General features: G+C 39.4%; 1 protein-coding gene across 2 annotated transcripts in view; it reads left to right on the forward strand.

Moving 5' to 3' along the window:
- Window positions 1-18170: 18170 nt before the first annotated feature.
- Window positions 18171-20262, forward strand: part of RANBP3L (RAN binding protein 3 like) — a 41254-nt gene continuing 39162 nt past the window's right edge. Inside the window, exon 1 of one of the 2 annotated variants that reach the window (XM_019803934.2) lies at window positions 18171-18786. In XM_019803934.2, the coding sequence (XP_019659493.1) occupies window positions 18696-18786 (91 nt within the window). In that variant the 5' untranslated portion in view covers window positions 18171-18695. The remainder of the gene's footprint in view (window positions 18787-20262) is intronic. The other variant, XM_002923369.4, reaches the window with a different exon arrangement.

The raw sequence follows: 20262 nt of genomic DNA on the forward strand, positions 1-20262 counted from the left end.
TCTCTCTGTAGACCACCCTCTAGCGGTGGAGTGAGGCATCGAATTCACTTCTGATTTGCTCCATAGTTTTTGTCTCACACCTCGCTGGTCCTCACGGAGCCTACGCATCAGCAGTTCTCCCAGGAAGGGGTTCGTTGCAAGGGGGGAGAAAGTAAGACTTGTGGATTGCCATTTTGAAGCCATCCAAGGACTTTCACCACCTGGCTGTGATGGACCCGGCTTGATACCACATTGGGGGTTGGAGGACATCAGTTTTTCATGACGTTCATGACTTTTTTTTTTTTTTTTTTTTTTTTTTGGATTTAACACCAGGNAACACCAGGTTGACTCCACAGTCTGTGAGCCAGTTTCCCAAATATACAAGGACTTTTTCAGAAATCTCTGCCCTGTTCTGCTAAACAATTCAGGTACCATCATTTTCTGTCAGTTTCAGTCTCTTTTAAACTACAAAATGCTTGCCTACTTTTAAACTCAAAATGACGCTTATAAAGTTTGTTTCACATGAGCTTCAAAGAGGAAAAACCATATATTTTTATATAATAGTTTTTAGACAGACATACTTTACTCTATTTCATAACACTAATTCCCTTAGATTAAACACTATTTCTTATCCCAAGCATGGCTGGCTGTCTAAAATGCATTGCAGATAATTCCACTTGGTATCTGCTATGTCTGTAATTTACTGGGTCTGCCAAACGCTGACTAAACAAATCATGTTAGTTGACTCCCAGTGGGGTTCTCCTCTTCAGTTCACACTGGGCAGCTATCTCCCTCTTTCCATCATATCTAGTTAACATCTTAGTGCTTTGTGTGATTGTAAATAGTATTTCATTTAGAACTTTGTAAATCATAAAAATGACATAATTTTAAAAATGCATTTCACAACCCATAATAATAGAGTTGGAAAAAGAAAAAGCAAAAATATCTGTGTTTATTTCTTGGGGGGAGGTGTTGAGGGCAAGAGTGGAGATGGTTTCTGATGAAGCTCTCTCGTGCAACTGGAAAATCCCCACAGCTGAAAGGCTGGTTGTCTCTCAGCCATCGAGCTGAAAAAGGTTTCCTTGCACTGAGAGAAAATGGGAATGTGAGAAAGTTAAGGAAGAATGAAGCTCTACTGCTTTTCTGCTTGATATTATGCACTTTAAAAAGATGTCATCAGAAAAAAGTCCTGCCAAGAGTTCTGGGCTCTGCTGTTGATATAAATTTTAGCGGTTTGGCTCAGATAAGACCTTGAGCGTGATTTCATGAACTCATTCTGCCAATGAAACTCATTGCCACCTGAGGTGTGCCGGTCCCTGTGCCCCACACTTGGGACCCAAAGTTGAGTTAGACATGGTCCCTGTCCACAGAAAACCTTGATGTCCTCTTGTCGAGACCCCTGCAATCCACAGGGCTCAAATTCGGTAACTCAAATTTATCAATTTGCCCAAGAACGTTCATTCTGTAGAGAATTGACTCATCCTAAACAAAGCAGAACAGTGGTTTGTCCTTATCATATATATATATGGTAACAAACCAGATGCACAAGAGCAAGTGGTTTGGGGGCGCCTGGGTGGCGCAGTCGTTAAGCATCTGCCTTTGGCTCAAGGCGTGATCCCAGCATTATGGGATCGAGTCCCACATCAGGCTCCTCTGCTAGGAGCCTGCTTCTTCCTCTCCCACTCCCCCTGCTTGTGTTCCCTCTCTCACTGGCTGTCTCTCTCTTTCAAATAAATAAATAAAATCTTAAAAAAAAAAAAAGAACAAGTGGGTTGTTCTTACCAGATATATACGGTAAGAAGTATATATATATTCTAAGTCAGTGCTTGCTATGCGTGGAAAGATGCTAACATCTAAACAGTTTGTGCCCAGCATTGAGCTAGGTACTGTTATCTCATCTACTAGAGACTGCGTATTAATCTTATAATATAGGTATTACTGCACTCATTTTTCCGTGATGCAGAAATGGAAGCTGGAAGATGAAAAGTTGCTCGAGATCGTACAGTTAGCAAAGGGGGAAGCCCCAGTTCCAGCAGGCCTGCCTGATCTCAGAGCCGTTCCAATTTAATGATCTTGAGCTCATTTAACAGTATTAAAGTCTGCCATTGGTTCGTAGGTCAGTAGCACTTTATTCTTTTTATTTATTCGAGATGTCGACCACTTAATGAATCTATTTTCCCCAACTATTTAAAAAAAATTACTGCAATTTTCTCCATTTGGTTTATTAACCATGGATAGAGCAGACATTTTCCCAATTTGGGGAACAATCTGCTAAGATCTAAACATGCCACAAGTTGGTTATTTCATCATGGTCTCATTGAGAAAAAAGAAAGAAACCCTAACATATTACTTTCTTCCCTTCCTCCATCCTTCCCTCCCTTCTCTCTTATTGTCCGCTTTCCTTTCTGTCCTTTATTCCTAATTTAAAAGCACCATATATTAGGTCCAATGCACTCATGTCTTCGTGGGAAGAAATATATGTGTACAGATAATTATCAGGAAATATGTATATTCAATAATAGAAATATATCCAAAATACAGTTCTAGCCCAGAAGAGAGCATGATTAACTGTATCCAGAAGAAGGTGGGGCCAGGGAATCTTTCACCCAGAAGACACTTGATCTTGATGCTTGACAAATGAATAGGCAAAAGAAAGGGCAGTTTGGGGAGAGAGCACAGAGCACAAAAAGCCCAGGTGAGTCTTTGTCGGCTATAGATTCCTATACCAGCGACTGCTAAATGCAGTGTTAAGAAGAGGAACAGAGATGCAGAAAGGTCAGAGCCGAGCAAGTACTGTATTGATATTGGCAAAGCATGTGTGGTTTCCGAGGCCAAGCATCCTGCTGCTCTCAGCGGTGTCAGCGTGGAAGGTGAGGCAGCTGCAGGGATGGCACCGCGCCAGTCGGTGTGGATGGAATGACCTCTCTCCTGGAAGTGACAATGCTAAATACTTCATCTTTTATCAGGACTTTTTCTGTTTGTTATAAAAGCCAATTGACATGGTACAAATTAGAACAAGGCTGTGACACAGAACAGTTATTTTCTCAGAATCTTTAATGTGAGGAGAGTGGGGTCTTTGTGCTGATTCAGACCAGTCCTTGATGATAGGGGTGAGACCCACCTCTCCCAAGGCACGTGGCTGCACTAGATTAAAGCGTTGTCAACGAAAAGGAGGGAGGAAATGGCTGCTGGACAGGCACTCAACCACATCTGCTACAGAGAGAGCGAATAAGAAAATTGAGGGACTAAGTGACTGACATTTGCAGTGGAGTAGAGATGATGCTTCTGTGTACTAATGAAGAAGGAGCCTTGCATGTTTTCTCTCCTTTTTTAGTACCATGCACATCACTATAGGTCACATATAATGGTCTGTAAAGGACTTTTCATTAGTTTTTGTTTCGTTTTATTGTTTCTTTATTATCTTCAAAACAGTGCTTTATGAAAGTGCTTTGAAATTTCTGTTCATTATCTGCAAGGTGCTGGAGATTTAAATTTGCCTTCATTCATTCCATTGCTGAATACCTACAGAAAGGCAAGGAATTTGTTTTCTGGCAAAAGTAGTTTTTTCTAAGATCAGAGATAGTAAATAAAAATGTTTTTCTTTTGGAACAACAAAATAGAAGGCACCAGAGATCCTGGATGATCTCATATAAAGCCACCTACCTAGACTGGCCCACCCGCTCATCTCTGGACTATTACACAGGAAAGAAATTTCTATCTTCTTTGAGGCACTGTAAGTTAGAGCCTATTTATTACAACAGCCTATCCTAACTAACACACTTGTTACCTTTTTTTGAAGACAAAATTTGTCACAAGAAACTGAAATTTAGAATTTTATATGACATCTACAGGTCTCTCTTATTTTTTAGAGGTTGATTGTTAATTCAGTATTATTTGAAGCTCTGCTTGGAGCAAAACCACATGTCCGTGCATTACCACTGCCTCCAACGTGTTTCTTGCCTCCAACACTTCTTGGCTGGGTGACTGGTGGCTTCTGTGTTTTGTCTCCACCATGGGTGCCACGATCTTTGCAGAAAGGCAGAGAGGGCATCCCTGGCCAACATTTGAAAGGAGAGGATGAAAGGTAGGTTGTGGGTTCTCTATGTCCCTTACTTGGAACTTTATAAAAACATTAATTATCAGGTAGAAATACTACAGAGCATCCAGCTCCTCGAATGAAGGATGATTAAGGATGTAGGAGATGGTGGCAAATGGAAAGATAGCCTGCGGAGGACTGCCGAGTGGATTAGATGGGTTAACATGTGTAAGGACTTAGAACAGGGCTGGCAAACAGTAAACACACACTTAAAGCTGGATGTTAGCATTATGCAACTTGCCCAAGGTCACAGCTAGTAAGTTGAGGCGTACATGGACTTCTGGATGGATTTTTCATGTTTCAGCTTGTTCACAATTTTTGTCTACTTTTTTGTTCTGCATACTGAAATTTCCTTAACTTTACCTTCTATATGACTAATTCTACCTTTAATTATGTTCATTATTTAGTTCATTTATTAAATGAGGTGTGGGGTATTTTTGGCAATCATATTTTTTATTTCCAAGAATTTTTCTAGAGCCCTGGTAGCTCACTTTTGTATGGCAACCTGTTCTTACATTATGGATGTGATATCGTTTCTGTTCTGAGGATGCTAATTTAATTTTTTTTTAAAGTTCTCTTTGATTTTCTGCATTACTTCTATGTTTTTTCCCTAGGGTCATCTGTTCTGTTTGAGCATCTGGTCCTTTTCCTTTCCTTTATTGCTTTTCCTCAAATATCTGATGATCTTGCATTGGCCATTTACATTTAGGAGTGAAGATTTAGGTTGACTTGTATGGAAGTTAGCAGGGTTTTCCTCCGCGGCCATGTGGGGCTTGTTCCCCAGCAGGCATCTCCTAAGGGTTGATTTCATGCTTTGTGTAAGTGCACTGGTTGTATTGACAGACTTTTGGGTTCATGGATATAAAGCAGACAGTCATCCCGAAGACATCCTCCAATTACCACAAACCAGGACTTGGGCTGTGGAAGGCTTTAGCACATGTCTTCCCTGAGAAGATCTACTTTTCTCTCCAGTCTCTTTCCATGTGGCTAGTGGAAGGGGGGCAGTCATATGGCACTTTCAGCTCTACTTCTCTTTCTGGTCCCTGTTTAAAAGACTTTTCTAGGTAGATAACTCACATTCTTAAATTGTCAGGATTTATCTTGTGAATAAATTCTACTGTTCCACATGCAGTTTTTTTATTAATATATGATGATTTCCCATGTTATTCATCTTTGTTGACACCAAACTTCTTTTCTTACTATGGTTTATTCCACTCTATTGTTCCAGATTCCATCTCCTTTTTATTTATTTTTTTTCCTTTTTAAAAATTTTCATTATTTTTTATTTAAATTCAATTAATTAACATATAATGTATTATTGGTTTCAGAGGTAGAGGTCAGTGATTCATAAGTCTTATATAATACCCTGTGTTCATTACATCACATGTCCTCCTTTATGTCCATCACCAAGACACCCCATCCCCTCACCCCTGTCCCCTCCAGCAACCCTCTGTTTCCTATGATTAAGAGTTTCTTATGGTTTGTCTCCCTCTCTGATTTAATCTTGTTTTGTCTTTCCTCTTCCCCTGTGATCCTCTGTTTTTTTTCCTAAATTCCACATATGAGTGAGATATGTATGATAATTGTCTTTTTCTGATTGACTCATTTCGCTTAGCATCATACACTCTAGTTCCATCCATATCTTTGCAAATGGCAAGATTTCATTTTTTGATGGCTGAGTAGTATTCCATTGTATATATATGTACCACATCTTCTTTATCCATTCATCTGTCGATGGACATCTGGGCTCTTTCCATAGTTTGGCTATTGTGGACATTCCTACTAAAAACATTGGGATGCAGTTGTTCCTTTGAATCACTACATTTGTATCTTTGGGGTAAACACCCAGTAGTGCAATTGCTGAGTTGTAGGGTAGCTCTACTTTCAACTTTTTGCGGAACTTCCATACTGTTTTCCAGAGTGGCTACACCAGCTTGCATTCCCACCAATTGTGTAAGAGGGTTCCCCTTTCTCTGCATCCACGCCAACATCTGTCGTTTCCTGACTTGTGAATTTTAGCCATTCTGGCAGGTGTGAGGTGGTATCTTATTGTGGTTTGATTAGTATTTCCCTGATGCTGACTGATGATGAGCATTTTTTCATGTGTCTGTTGGCCATTTGGATGACTTCTTTGGAGAAATGTCTGTTCATGTCTTCTGCCCATTTCTTGATTGGATTGTTTGCTCTTTGGGTATTGAGTTTGATAAGTTCGTTATAGATTTTGGATACTAGCCCTTTATCTGATAAGACATTTACAAATATCTTCTCCCATTCTGTAGGTTGTCTTTTGGTTTTGCTGTGCAAAAGATTTTTATCTTGATGAAGTCCCAATTGTTCATTTTTGCCTTTGTTTCCCTTGCCTTTGGAAATGTGTCTAGCAAGAAGCTGCTGTCACCGAGATCCAAGAGGTTGCTGCCTGTGTTCTCCTCTAGGGTTTTGATGGATTCCTGTCTCACATTTAGGTCTTTCATCTATTTTGAGTATTTTTGTGTATGGTGTAAGGAAATGGTCCAGTTTCATTCTTCTGCATATGGCTGTCCAATTTTCCCAACACCGTTTGTTGAAGAGACTTTTTTCCATTGGACATTCTTTCCTGCTTTGTCAAAGATTAGTTGACCATAGAGTTGAGGGTCCATTTCTGAGTTCTTTATTCTGTTCCATTGATCTATGTGTTTGGGTTTTTTTGTGCCAGTACCATACTGTCTTGATGATTATAGCTTTGTAATAGAGCTTGAAGTCCAGAATTGTGATGCCACCAGCTTCAGTTTTCTTTTTCAACATTCCTTTGGCTATTCAGGGTCCTTTCTGGTTCCATACAAATTTTAGGATTATATGTTTCAGCTCTGTGAAAAAAGTTGATGGTATTTTGATAGGGATTGCTTTGAATGTACAGATTGCTCTAGGTAGCATAGACATTTTAACAATATTTATTCTTTCAATCAATGAGCATAGAATATTTTTCCATTTTTTTGTGTCTCCCTCAACTTCTTTCATGAATGTTCTATACTTTTCTGAGTACAGATCTTCTGCCTCTTTGGTTAGGTTTATTCCTAGGTATCTTACGGTTTTGGGCGCAATTGTAAATGGGATTGATGCCTTAATTTCTCTTTCTTCTGTCCCATTGTTAGTGTATAGAAATGCAGCTGATTCCTGTGCATTGATTTTATATCCTGCCACATTGCTGAATTCCTGTATGGGTTCTAGCAATTTTGGGGTGGAATCTTTTTAGTTTTCCACATAGAGTATCATGTTATCTGAGAACAATGAGAGTTTGACTTCTTCTTTGCTGATTCAGATGCCTTTTATTTCTTTTTGTTTTCTGATTGCTAAGCCTAGGACTTCTAGCACTATATTGAACAACAGTGGTGATAGTGGATATCCCTCCTGTGTTCCTGACCTTAGGGGAAAAGCTCTTGATTTTTCCCCATTGAGAATGATATTCACTGTGGGCTTTTACTATATGGCTCTTATGATATTAAGGTATGTTCCCGCTATCCCCTCACTGTGAAGAGTTTTAATCAAGAAAGGACGCTGTACTTTGCCAAATGCTTTTTCTGCATCTATTGAGAGGATCATATGGTTCTTGCCCTTTCTTTTATTAATGTAGTGTATCACATTGATTGATTCGTGGATGTTGAACCACCTTTGCAGCCCAGGAATAAATCCCACTTGGTCCTGGTGAATAATCCTTTTGATGTACTGTTGGATCCTATTAGCTAGTCTCTTGGTGAGATTGTTTGCATCCATGTTCATCAGGGATATTGGTCTGTTTGCATCCATGTTCATCAGGGATATTGATCTGTAATTCTCCTTTTTAGTGGGGTCTTTGTCTGGTTTTGGTATCAAGGTAATGCTGGCCTCATAGAAAAAGTTTGTAAGTTTTCCTTCCATTTCTATTTTTTGAAACAGCTTCAGAAAATAGGTATTAATTCTTCTTTAAATGTTTGGAAGAATTCCCCTGCAAAGTCATCTGGCCCTGGACTCTTGTTTGTTGGGAGATTTTTGATTACTGCTTCAATTTGCTTGCTGGCTATGGGTCTGTTCAGGTTTTCTATCTCTTCCTTTTTCAGTTTTGTTAGTTCATTTGTTTCTATGAATTTCTTAAATTCTTATTTAATTTCCTGGTTGACCCATTCAATCTTTAGTAGGATGCTCTTTAGCCTCCATGTATTTGAGTTCTTTCCTAATTTCCTCTTGTGATTGAGTTCAAGTTTCAAAGCATTGTGGTCTGAAAATATGCAGGGAATGATCCCAGTCTTTTGTTTCAAAGCATTGTGGTCTGAAAATATGCAGGGAATGATCTCAGTTGAGACCTGATTTGTGATTCAGTATGTGATCTATTCTGGAGAATGTCCCATGTGCACTTGAAAAGAATGTGTATTTTGTTGCTTTAGGATGGAATGCTCTGAATATATCTGTGAAGTCCATCTGGTCCAGTGGGTCATTCAAAGCCCTTGTTTCCTTGTTGATCTTCTCCTTAGATGATCTGTCCATTGCACTGAGTGGGATGTTAAAGTCCCCTACTATTATTGTATTATTATCAATGTGTTTCTTTACTTTTGTTATTAATTGGTTTATATAGTTGGTTGCTCCCATGTTAGGGGCATAAATATTTACAATTGTTATATCTGCTAGTTGGATAGATGATAGATATCATTTAATTATGATATAGTGTCCTTCCTCATATTTTATTACAGTCTTTGGTTTAAAATCTAATTTGTCTGTTATAAGGATTGCTATCCCAGCTTTCTTTTGATGTCCATTAGCATGATAAATGGTTTTCCACCCCCTCACTTTCAATCTGGATGTGTCTTTGGGTCTAAAATGAGTCTCTTACAGACAGCATATCGATGGGTCTTACTTTTGTAATCCAATCTAATACCCTGTGTCTTTTGATTAGGGCATTTAGCCATTTACATTCAGAGTAACTATTAAAAGATATGAATCTAGTGACATTGTATTACCTGTAAAGTCACTGTTTCTGTATATTGTCTCTGTTCTTTTCTGATCTATGTTACTTTTAGGCTCTTTTTTTTTGCTTAAAGGATTCCCTCTAATTGTTCTTGCAGGGCTGGTTTAGTGATAACAAATTCTTTTAGTTTCTGTTTGTCCTGGAAACTTTCTATTGCTCCTTCTATTTTGAATGACATCCTTGCTGGATAAAGTATTCTTGGCTGCATATTTTTCTCATTTAGCACCTTGAATATATCATACCAGTCCTTTCTGGCCTGCCAGGTCTCTGTGGATAGGTTTGCTGCCAGTCTAATATTTCTACCATTGTAGATTACAGATTCTTTGTCCAGATTTTCAGGATTTTCTCTTTGTCTCTGAGATTTGCAAGTTTCACTATTACACATCAAGTTGTTGACCTATTTTTATTGATTTTGAGGGGGGTTCTCTGGGCCTGCTGGACTTGAATGCCTATTTCCTTCCCCAGATTAGGGAAATTCTCCACTATAATTTGCTCCAATATACCTTCTGTCCCCCCCCCCTTTCCTCTTCTTCTGGGATCTCAATTATTCTACTATTGTTTCACTTTATGGTATCATTTATCTCTCAAATTCTCCCCTCATGATTGTAGAGTTGCAGCTATTCTTTTCTTAGATCTCCAGTTGAGTTTGTAGGTGTTCAGAATGATTTGATAGCTATCTAGCTGAATTCCTGGGACCAGACGAAACTAAGGTCTCCTTCTCCTCTGCCATCTTGGACTATCCCTCCCCCCTCTTTTTTATCCTCTTGTAAGTCCTCAAAATTTCTCATCCAATGATGGCACACAGATAAAGATAACTTTTTAATCAACATCACGTATATTTTTTATTTATCCTTTTGTATAACTTTTCATATCATCTGAATGTACTTTTTAAAGATTTTTGTTTATTTATTTGAGAGAGAATAAGAGAGAGAGAGAGCATGCACAAGCAGGGGGAGCAGCAGAGGGAGAAGCAGACTCCCCACTGAGCAGGGAGCCCAAAACAGGGCTCAATCCCAGGACCCTGGGAGCTGAAGGTCAGCTTAACTGACTGAGCCACTCAGGTGCCCCTGAAAGCATTTTGAAGTGTGTGTTCAGCTTCTTATTTTGATTAATCTTTTCTGTAGTAAGTTTAAGTCATCTCTTCTCTATTGTCTTCTTTAAATGGTTATTTAGGATTGATAGATAGCTACACGGGTTTACTTAGGGAAGCTGACAAGGAAGTATATGTTTGCTGACTCTGCTCATATGTGTAATATCCATGAAAACATACCAGGAGTTTTATCTAATCATGCCAATAACACTTAAATCTAGGCTTCAGAGTTCCTGGGAGAGTTCTGAGCTTCTCCTAATTGAAAGACATTTTAAAGAATCGGAAGTAGAATGCCGATTCTTACATGATTTAACCTTTCTTGTTTTACCCCATTGGACCCCTGAGACAATGAGCAAGATCCTGTATTCTGATCCTTCCATCCTTTTCATGGATACATGAACACATCCTTTCCATCCTTTTCAAGCTCAGCCGCTCTGTGTCCTCACTGAACCACAAAGGAGTGGCTTCAGTGGCCCTGGTACTGACTTAACTTCAGGGAGCTTCCACACTACAGCTCACTGGGTGCTGTTGTTATTTGACGTTGAAGATCAATATCTGAGCTGCAACACCTGATCTTCACATGCCAGTCATGAATACCAGGGAGATCAGCTGTGTGTGTGTGTGTGTGTGTGTGTGTGTGTGTGTGTGTGGTTTGGGAGGCAAGAAGTTGTTGTAGTTCTACAGAAAATGTTAGTTGATATTTATTGACTATTGTGAACGTGCCTCTGAAGTCATATATGTGGGAATATAAAAAGCTCATAGATATTTTGTCCTCAATGCCCCACCAAGTTGCTGAATTTAGATTGAAAACTCTCTTCCATCCTTGAAAATGCAACCTGTTGTGGACTGAATGTTTGTGTCCTCCCCCCACCCCAAATTCATATGTTGAAATCTTAACCTCCAAATGGGAGGGTGTTAAGTGGGGCTTTTAGGAGGTGATGTGGTCATGAGGAAGAAACCCTCCTGAATGGGAATAGTGCCCTCATAAAAGGGACCCCAGAGAGCTTTTATTGAGATAAACCAACAAAAAGCAAGATTTATTGAGGGCACCTGGGTGGCTCAGTTGGTTGAGTGTCTGACTCTTCGTTACCCCTCAGGTCATGATCTTTCAGTGCCCGGATCAAGCCCTGCATCAGGCTCTATACTCAGTGTGGAGTCTTCTTCAGATTCTCTCTCCCTCTCCCTCCTGCTCTCTCTTTATCTCTTTCTCTCAAATAAATAAATAATCTTTTAAAAAACAAACAAACAAAAAACCCCAAGATTTTATCAACCATCTTTTCTGAACCTTATAAACTCAGCAGAGATTCTGGTGCATGTATATGTACTTACAACATAACACATCCCAACAAAAACAGAGTCCCACTGGAACACTTGCCAATTAACAGAAGGCCAATTTTTCTAACCCCAGATGTTTTCAAAATTTTGAGTTGCCAGTGTTCACTTCTCAGTGGAACTGGTCCCTTATGGCTAGGGACATTAGGATTCTATCCCATTTTTACTGAACGAAAATACATTTCTTCAAGTTTTAGTTTTGTTTCAACAAAGGGAAGTGACTTTGTTTTCCCCAGGTGCCCCTCCTACAGCCACTGGTTAAAATACAGTAGAATTTATGGCATGTCCTATGTCATCTATACCTTCCATATCTTCCTCACTCAAACTATTTTGAAGCAAATTCCAGACATAAAATTTCATTTTCAATATATCAAAATTATATTTTATGCCACCTAATTAACATAAAAGAAAATGAGTGAAAGAAGAAGTAGAGAAAAAGAGTGAAAAAGGAGAAACGAAGGAAGGAACCAACAAGCTAACTAATGAAGGAAGGAAGGTACAAGGGAGGTGGGAAGGGAGAAACATAGTTCGGTTATTATTTTATTCCTGTGAATGCAAATTCCTATCAAGTAACAAAGGTTTGGTCTGATGCAATTTAGTTTGCTTTACTTTGGAAATGATCCCAGCTAATGAATGTTTACCTTCAGAGTTCAGTTCTGCTGCAAACCCATTGACCCCATGCCCGTGAACTTCAAACACTTTTAGGTGGAATTCAGACCCTGTAGGATCATTTGATCCTACCCAGATGGGGGACGTTATGGAACCAGAACCATCATACTTTGTGTTTCCTTGCCACTTAAAACAAACAAAATAAAACTCGGCATTTTTCTGCCCTTGGTTTTATTTTGTCTTGTTTTCACTTTGGCTGAAAGTCTTCGATAAAGGTAGAAAAAATGTAAAGCTACAGAGATTAAATACCAGAGCACAGCAACAATCAAATTTCACCCACAGGAGAATAATCAGGTAACTTTCCTTCAACCTCAGACACAGATAATTGTTTCCTGAGCTCACAAATACAAGATCCCATTCCGTAGGCATTAGATGAAAAGACATGGGTTTATTTTGCGCTGAGGCCAAGGCTATTTTGCTAACTGACCTTGGACTCTGCTGACCTCCAGAGGGAGCCCTGTGGCAGCCAAATCTGAGGCTCATCTGTGAAAGGGCCAAAGGTAATTTTGTTTCAAATGCCAAGGCAATGTTTATGGAGTAAGGCAATATTTCTGATAACCGAGACCTGAATGTTGGTGTTCAATGGATTAAAGATCAATGGTAGCAATTTCAGAACAGTGCGCACCTTTAATAAGTAAGCAGTTTGGGGCTATGCCAGTGTAGCTCCTGAATTCATGGAGAGGAGCAAGTGTTCAAACAGAACAATCTCTAATACAACGATTTGCATCTCCCGTGTTTTCACAAAGAACAATTATGTGAATCCAGCCAACTGTGCTACCTGAGAAATTCTTTGAGCTAAAACATACGGTGACTTAGATTAACACAACTCTAGACAGCCACAAAAGCCTGCCTTGCTGGTGTTTTATGGTATACATGTTGCATAAGCCATCGTGAGATCCTGAAACTCAACATCTTCCTCCACCACGTCTTTGGTGGAAGAAAGAGTGATTTAGGGAAAAAAAAAATCTACCACGCGATGATATAAAGGAGATCTGTTATTTAAAATCAATAGAGTATGGTGACTAACATAATATAATAAAAACATTATTATAATAAAAATAAAAAATAAAATAACATCAATAGAAATCCCAAAATCTTAACACTGGTTCGTCAGTTTGAAGTAAAATGACCATGTGATGATCCGGCAGTGCTTTGGGGGTCATAGTGAGGCGCTGGCCAAGAGCTCGCCGTTTTCATGTTTGTATTCTGTGGAGGGTCTTTTATCCTATTCTTTGAGGTTAAGAGTGATAAATGTAATACTACTGCTTTTTATTTATATTATACTTGTCATTCAAAGCAGTCCAAAGACTTTCAAAGAGTAGATATACTTGTACAGTAAATATCATAAATAGTTTTGAAACAAGACAGGTTATTAATTAAACAAGTAACTCACTTGCTATACTAATGTACAATGCATGTGTTCCTACTTCTTTTTTTTTTTTTTAAAGATTTTATTTATTTATTTGACAGAGGTAGAGACAGCCAGCGAGAGAGGGAACACAAACAGGGGGAGTGGGAGAGGAAGAAGCAGGCTCATAGCAGAGGAGCCTGATGTGGGGCTCGAACCCATAACGCCGGGATCACGCCCTGAGCCGAAGGCAGACGCCCAACCGCTGTGCCACCCAGGCGCCCCGTGTGTTCCTACTTCTTAAACATGGTTCAACTGAAAGACGAAAACTCCTATAAACTCAGGACTGTTTATATTATTCAACCAAGTACTTTGCTTTCTGAGCTATAAATTCTCATCAAAAAATATCAGTTTTTCCAGTATCCACCACAAACGCACCAGTTGATAAGATCGATTATTTACCTGTGACATGCCATTCCGCTCTAACCTCTGGGAGTACAAAGACACAGGTTAAGCAAAGAGAATATGGGAGAGAAGGAAGAATCCAGACCAAGAAAAATAATGGCATCTTTTTTTTAATTTAAATTCAATTAGCCAACATATAGTACATCATTGTTTTTTATGTAATGTTCAATGATTTTATTAGCTGCATATAACACCCAATGCTTATCATATAATGTGCCCTCCTTAATGCCCATGACCCAGTTACCCCATCCCCCCCATCCACCTCCCTTTCTGCAACCCCCAGTTTCCCAGAGTCAAGAGTCTCTCATGGTTTGTCTCCCTCTCTGATTTCTTCCCCTTCAATTTTCTCTCCCTTCCCCTATGATCCTCTGCATTATTCCTTATATTCCACATATGAGTGAAACTATATGATAATTGTCTTTCTCTGATTGACTTATTTCACTTAGCATAATCCCCTCCAGTTCCATCCATGTCAATGTAAATGGTGGGTATTCATCCTTTCTGATGGCTGAATAATATTCCATTGTATATATGATCCACATCTTCTTTATCCATTCATCTGTTGATGGACATCTCGGCTCCTTCCACAGTTTGGCAATTGTGGACATTGCTGCTATGAACATTGGGGTGCATCTGCCCCTTCTTTTCACTACGTCTGTATCTTTGGGGTAAATACCCAGTAGTGCAATTGCTGGGTTGTAGGGTAGCTCTATTTTTTACATCTTGAGGAACCTCCATACTGTTTTCCAGAGTGGCTGTACCAGCTTGCATTCAAGCTTTTTGACATCACCGAGAGCTGACAAGGGACAAAGCTTGAATTTCATAGAAATGCTACTTCATTTTTAATCAAATTGCAAGTAAAAAATTATTCACCTGTTTTTTGACCCAACCAGACTTCACTTTCTGTAGTCTGACTCCTTGCTTTTATTTACAATCAAAAAGCACAGTGTATTATGCCCATTACAAACTACGAACTTGGTAGTGTTTCTGAAAAATCAGAGTAAGGCTTACTATAGCAGATTCTTACCAAGGCTGTTACAGCTGATGTTATTTTATATATTCCTGTAAAACACTGCTTTCAGCTGCACTGGCTTATTTCCAGTGGAAATGGGTGAATCAAGACAGAGACTCCTCCCAGAGCAGGCATGTGACTCAACATGCAATGTAGGAGCCCAGGAATCTCCTTAACTCCGTCAATAACAGGGTCACTGCCCAATGCTGACTCAATGGTGCACAAACGTGGGACATAGAGGAACCAGGTGGCAAATCTCTGGTATTGCCCCTAGTCCCTTATGTTGTGGCACTGGAAACTGTGTTTAGGGAGTTCTTGTTTGGTTTCATCAGCCCTCAGGAAAGATATAATGAATGAAATAAGGGAGTAAACCAGATCTGTTTAAGCAGATTAGGCTTATTTATCTTGAACTTTTAAAATATTCCATCTGAAAAAGTCAAACTCAGAGAAACAGAAAATAGAGTGGTGGTTACCAAGGATTGGGGGTGGGGGAAATGGGAAGTATATCGGTCAAAGAGTAAAAATTACAGTTGTAAGATTAGCAAATTGGGGATCTAATGTACCGGATTGTGATTATAGCTAATACTACTGTATCATGTACTTGGATGTTACTAAGAGAGTGGATCTTAAATATCCCCACCACAAAAAGCAAATGGTAATTATGTGACAGGATGGAGGTGGTAGCTAATGTTATAGTGGTAATCATCTTTCAGGATACAGGTGTATCAAATCACCATCTGTACACCTTAAACTTACACAGTGCTACATGTCCATTATATATCAATGAAGGTGGAGGGGGGAATAAAAAGAATATTTTATATATATTTCAAACACCACCCCATACCACCAGCTCTGCAGTTGGGGCCCAGGAATCTATCTTTATGACATTCCCTGCATGATTACTCAGCCAGTTTTGAAAATCGAAGGCTTAGATTTTCAAATACACTCCCAAATCCTTCTCATATTTTTAGGTTTATGTCCATTTCTTTCTCGTCAGGCTGTAGCTAAAGACAAAGCAGGATACTCCGTCCTTTCTCGGGTCTTTATATTCACAGAATGAGTGTTGAATAATTTCTTGCGTTGCTTACCAAAAGTTTGTTTCTTTTGACAAATGAAGACACAAACTCAGAGATGTTAAGTACTTGGTTCAAGGTTACACAGGACAGTAATGGTGTGCCAGGGCTAGAAAGCTGTCTGTTTTAGCCTCTGTGGTTAGTTGACCATTCCTTTTCCCTTCTTTTCCCTCAGCTTTACATCCATGCGTAAGAAAAATGGAGGTATCTAGGAGTTTCCTTGAAAAATCAGACATAAATCAGGGTAAATGTAGATATTTATCCCTAAGTAACATTATCTCTCAGAGAGAAGCCTACAGAATGAAAAAGACTTATGACACATATCAAGCAAAGATGGTATGTGGACCTTGGGGTCCCAATTTGAACATAATGTAAATTTTTTAAAATTATGGGACATCAGGAAAATAAGAACACCACCTGAATATTCAATTACATTAAGGAATAATATTTGAATATTAAAAGGGTGACAATTTTATTATGGCTCTATTTTTCGAAGTCCTTGCTTTTTAGAAATACATATTGAAATATTTATGAATGCAACGATTTCTGGGAAACTTCAAATCCAGTAGTGAGGTGAGGGGTGGGAGTGGCAGTGATGAAAGAGATTTGAAATAAGATTGACCATGAGTTTATAATGATTGAATCCAAGTGGTGGCTCATAGGACTTATTATGCTATTCTTTCTACCTATTCATTTATACGTTTTAAATTTCTCTCTGTAAAACTTTTTTTAAGAGTCCATTTCTCTCAAGCTGGCTTACAATTTTGTGGGTTATTTGACTTAGCTATATAATAATATGTTTATTAGTGAGGTCCACAACTTGATAAAATATCGATAGCTTTATGCCTCCACTAGCCTTCCACCATGACTGTAGAAGATAAATGCCAACCATTAGGGGCACCTGGGTGGCTCAGTCATTAAGCGTCTGCCTTCGGCTCAGGTCATGATCCCAGTGTTCTGGGATCAAGCCCCACATCGGTCTCCCCGCTCAGCGGGAAGCCTGCTTCTCCCTCTCCTACTCCCCCTGCTTGTGTCCCCTCTCTTGCTGCCTCTCTCTCTGTCAAATAAATAAATAAAATCTTTAAAAAAAAATTAAAAAATAAATGCCAACCATTAAAGCAGAAACTATGGTTTTCTAGTAACAGCAATCTCTTTCCAAATAGTACATACTTTTATAACCTGTTGCATTGTGAGAGACCTAAAACTGCAATAGGTAAACTATTAAAATAATAAAAGCAGTTTAATAAATAATAGTAATTGCGAAAGAGCAATCACACATATCATAAGAGTTTTCATAACTCAGAGTATGCTTGGGGAATTGTTGTTAACTGCGTCAAAGTAGAAGGAGGAGGAGAAGGAGATCTGGCTAGGGGTAACCTAGTTAAAGTGTCAGGTTTAGCACCAATTTCCAAATTTGCCCAGGAAGCTGCAGCACCCAGACTTTGAAGCTGAACTCTCTGCCTTTCTCCTTTTTCCCAGCCCCCCACCTCCGTTCAGAATCTGCAGAGCTGTGAACCTTAAAGAGCAGAATATACTGGCATTCATTACAAGTTCAGAAGTAGCAGGGTTCCCAGTTAAATGAAAGATGTTCAGGGTTTTTTTCAAACAATAATGAAATATTCTCTTGTTTCAATGAATAGTTCAATGAAATATGCTATTTCAGCACAAGAAAACCCTGGAAAAAGCTTTGTTTTATGACCTAGAAGTGGAAATAGAGAGTCTAAGGGGAAACAGAGGTAGATTTCTGGAAAGGTAATGTTTTATGTGTTTATTTGTCTCCCAGAACTCCAAATAGTTGCGTTGGCAGGCAGGCTGCTCCCTAACTGCCCCCTTCTGAAGACTCAGAGGTGTTTACAGAAACTGAAAGTTCCAGCAGTATATTTCCATGAGCTCATTACTGGTTCCGGTGATATCCTTTAGATGTTGCATGTGTGAATGAATATCCCTTTAGTATAAACCCCTGCTCTGAGCTTCTGTCTTAATTACAAAGCAGCAGAAGTCAGATATGTGATTACTGAAACATCAGGACATCTTTCTAGAATCCCTGCTTTGGTCACTATTATTCAAAGCAACTCCAAAGCCATTTCTTGCCTGCCTCTTTATGCTAATCAGCCTAGTTCACGCGGCTCCTCCTCCTTCGGCTTCCCTTAAGAACTGTTCACTTTCAGCTGTCACGGAGGGTAACTCAGACCAGGCTTAGAAATCACTTGATTTAACTCAGCAGCACTTCTTAAATTTTGTTTCTATTATTCTAGCAGTCCTCTCTAAATACCAGAGGCATTAGATTTCATGTCAGTAGATGAGTCAAAAATTGCCTGTAAAACTGTAATTGGTTAGAAATAGTTATTCTGTAGGAGTTTACATTATAAGAGGGGAAAGCTTCAAAGTGCTTTGAAATGAAAGTAGAATTAAGCTGTATTTTTATCCAAACGAGTTGGCATCTTTACATGTAAGGGAAGTTATACTGGTAAATATTTATTTCGAGAATCATGACTCGGAAGCACTTGGAGGTTTATTAGAGAAGTAAATGTTTTACACTCAAGGACGGGATCTCCACGTACTCTGTGGCCTGGGTGTCTGGTGAAGACCGTTTTAGGGGACTGACCAAGGGAAGGAAATGCCCTAGTGAGACTGGAGCCACAGCCATATTGCCAGCACCATGTCTACCATACCAAGAAAAGGCAGCAGCCGGCTGTTGAACAGTCTGTACACCTGTAAACTGAAGCTTCCAGAAGACCAGCGGCAGCAAGGTGAGTCAGCCAGGCTAATGGGCTGTGTGTTCGGTGATCTCCCGACCACTCGCATTCCAGGCAGAATGGTAGGCTGGGGAAGTACCTGGGGAATCTCTGGTTGGGAAATGCTTTACAATCTTTGATTTTTTAACTCTGGGAATAGACATACTAGTGATGCATAAGGGTGAGTTAACTTGGATTCATTATTGGTTTTTAAAGGACTATGGGAGACTATCAAGAATGCATATTCCTTGGACTTGTCATTCTGAAGCTTATGTGCTTAAACTTCTGGCCACTGTCATTTTTCTAGAATATGCTAGACTTGTGTAATTCAAAAATGCCCATCCAGGCAAGGCGGAATCAGCTATATGGGGGATTTGCTGAGAGTAGCTTTAAGTTAGCCTGGAACTATCTTCCCTGTCCTGCTGCTAATGGCACACTTTTGGATTTGAAGTTTAAACCTAATTTTTGCCTGGGTCTCTGACTCATTCATTTGTGGGAAAAAGAAATAAATTCTTGACTCTTTTCCTGTTATGAGGTAGGAACAGCTGGAGACAGCCAGGGGGAAGGGTCACATTTCACATGATGGTTCCTCATTCAGACGCAACTATCTACCTGGCAGCCATTTTCACCATCAGTCTTTTTAAAATTTCAAATCCACTACCCAGCTGCATCGATTGGTGACAGATGGTGGACATGAATAGACAAGATGATCCCTCCAATCCATTCTGTCACAGACAGCAAAGGACACTTGAGAAAAAGGCAGGGTGCTACCGTAGATGACATCATCGCTCCTCAGAGGCTAAGGATTGGCCCCCAGACAATTCTAGCGTGCCCTCAATAACCACTGATGGATCTGTCTATGTACGGATCCAGGCTCCTAGTTCTTTATTTACTTTAGTGACACGGAAAGTGTTGGCTCATGGGCTGAAACCTCCCATTTCCAAGGTGGCATCTGTGTGCTGACATTTGCAAGACAGTGTCAGGCCACCTCCCTGCATTAGTTCCTGGACTTCATGCTGTCAAGGCTTGGCAGAGTGTGGGTAGAAAATACTTTATAATAAATGGAAACAGCAAAAACTTTTAAGACCGTTCTGTATCGTCAGAGCTTCTATAAGTTATTTTAAACTAACTTCCTTAGCATGTCAAGTCCTGGAATGTGCCAGGGTTTAATCACAGCACTGTAAAATTCTTACCCTTCTATTAGTAAACCCTAATTCATCTTAGGTTTTTGTTGGCTTTTCGTTTTGTTTGAAATGTTTAAAGTGACCTCCCCCCTCCGTTGCTAATATAATATTTATTATATAAAATTTGCCAGGGGGAGCATCAAGGAGATGGTAAAAATCATCACTCAACAATAGTTGCTATTAAGATTTTAATGTGCATTCTTCCAGGCTTTTCTTCTGTGCACATGTACATCTTATTCCTTTGCTTGATTTTTAAATAGAGTTATTTTATATACAGTCGTTTTATAAACTGCCTTTTAATTTAATA

This window comes from Ailuropoda melanoleuca, chromosome 3 (assembly GCF_002007445.2).
Source record: "Ailuropoda melanoleuca isolate Jingjing chromosome 3, ASM200744v2, whole genome shotgun sequence".
Taxonomy (NCBI): Eukaryota; Metazoa; Chordata; class Mammalia; order Carnivora; family Ursidae; genus Ailuropoda; species Ailuropoda melanoleuca.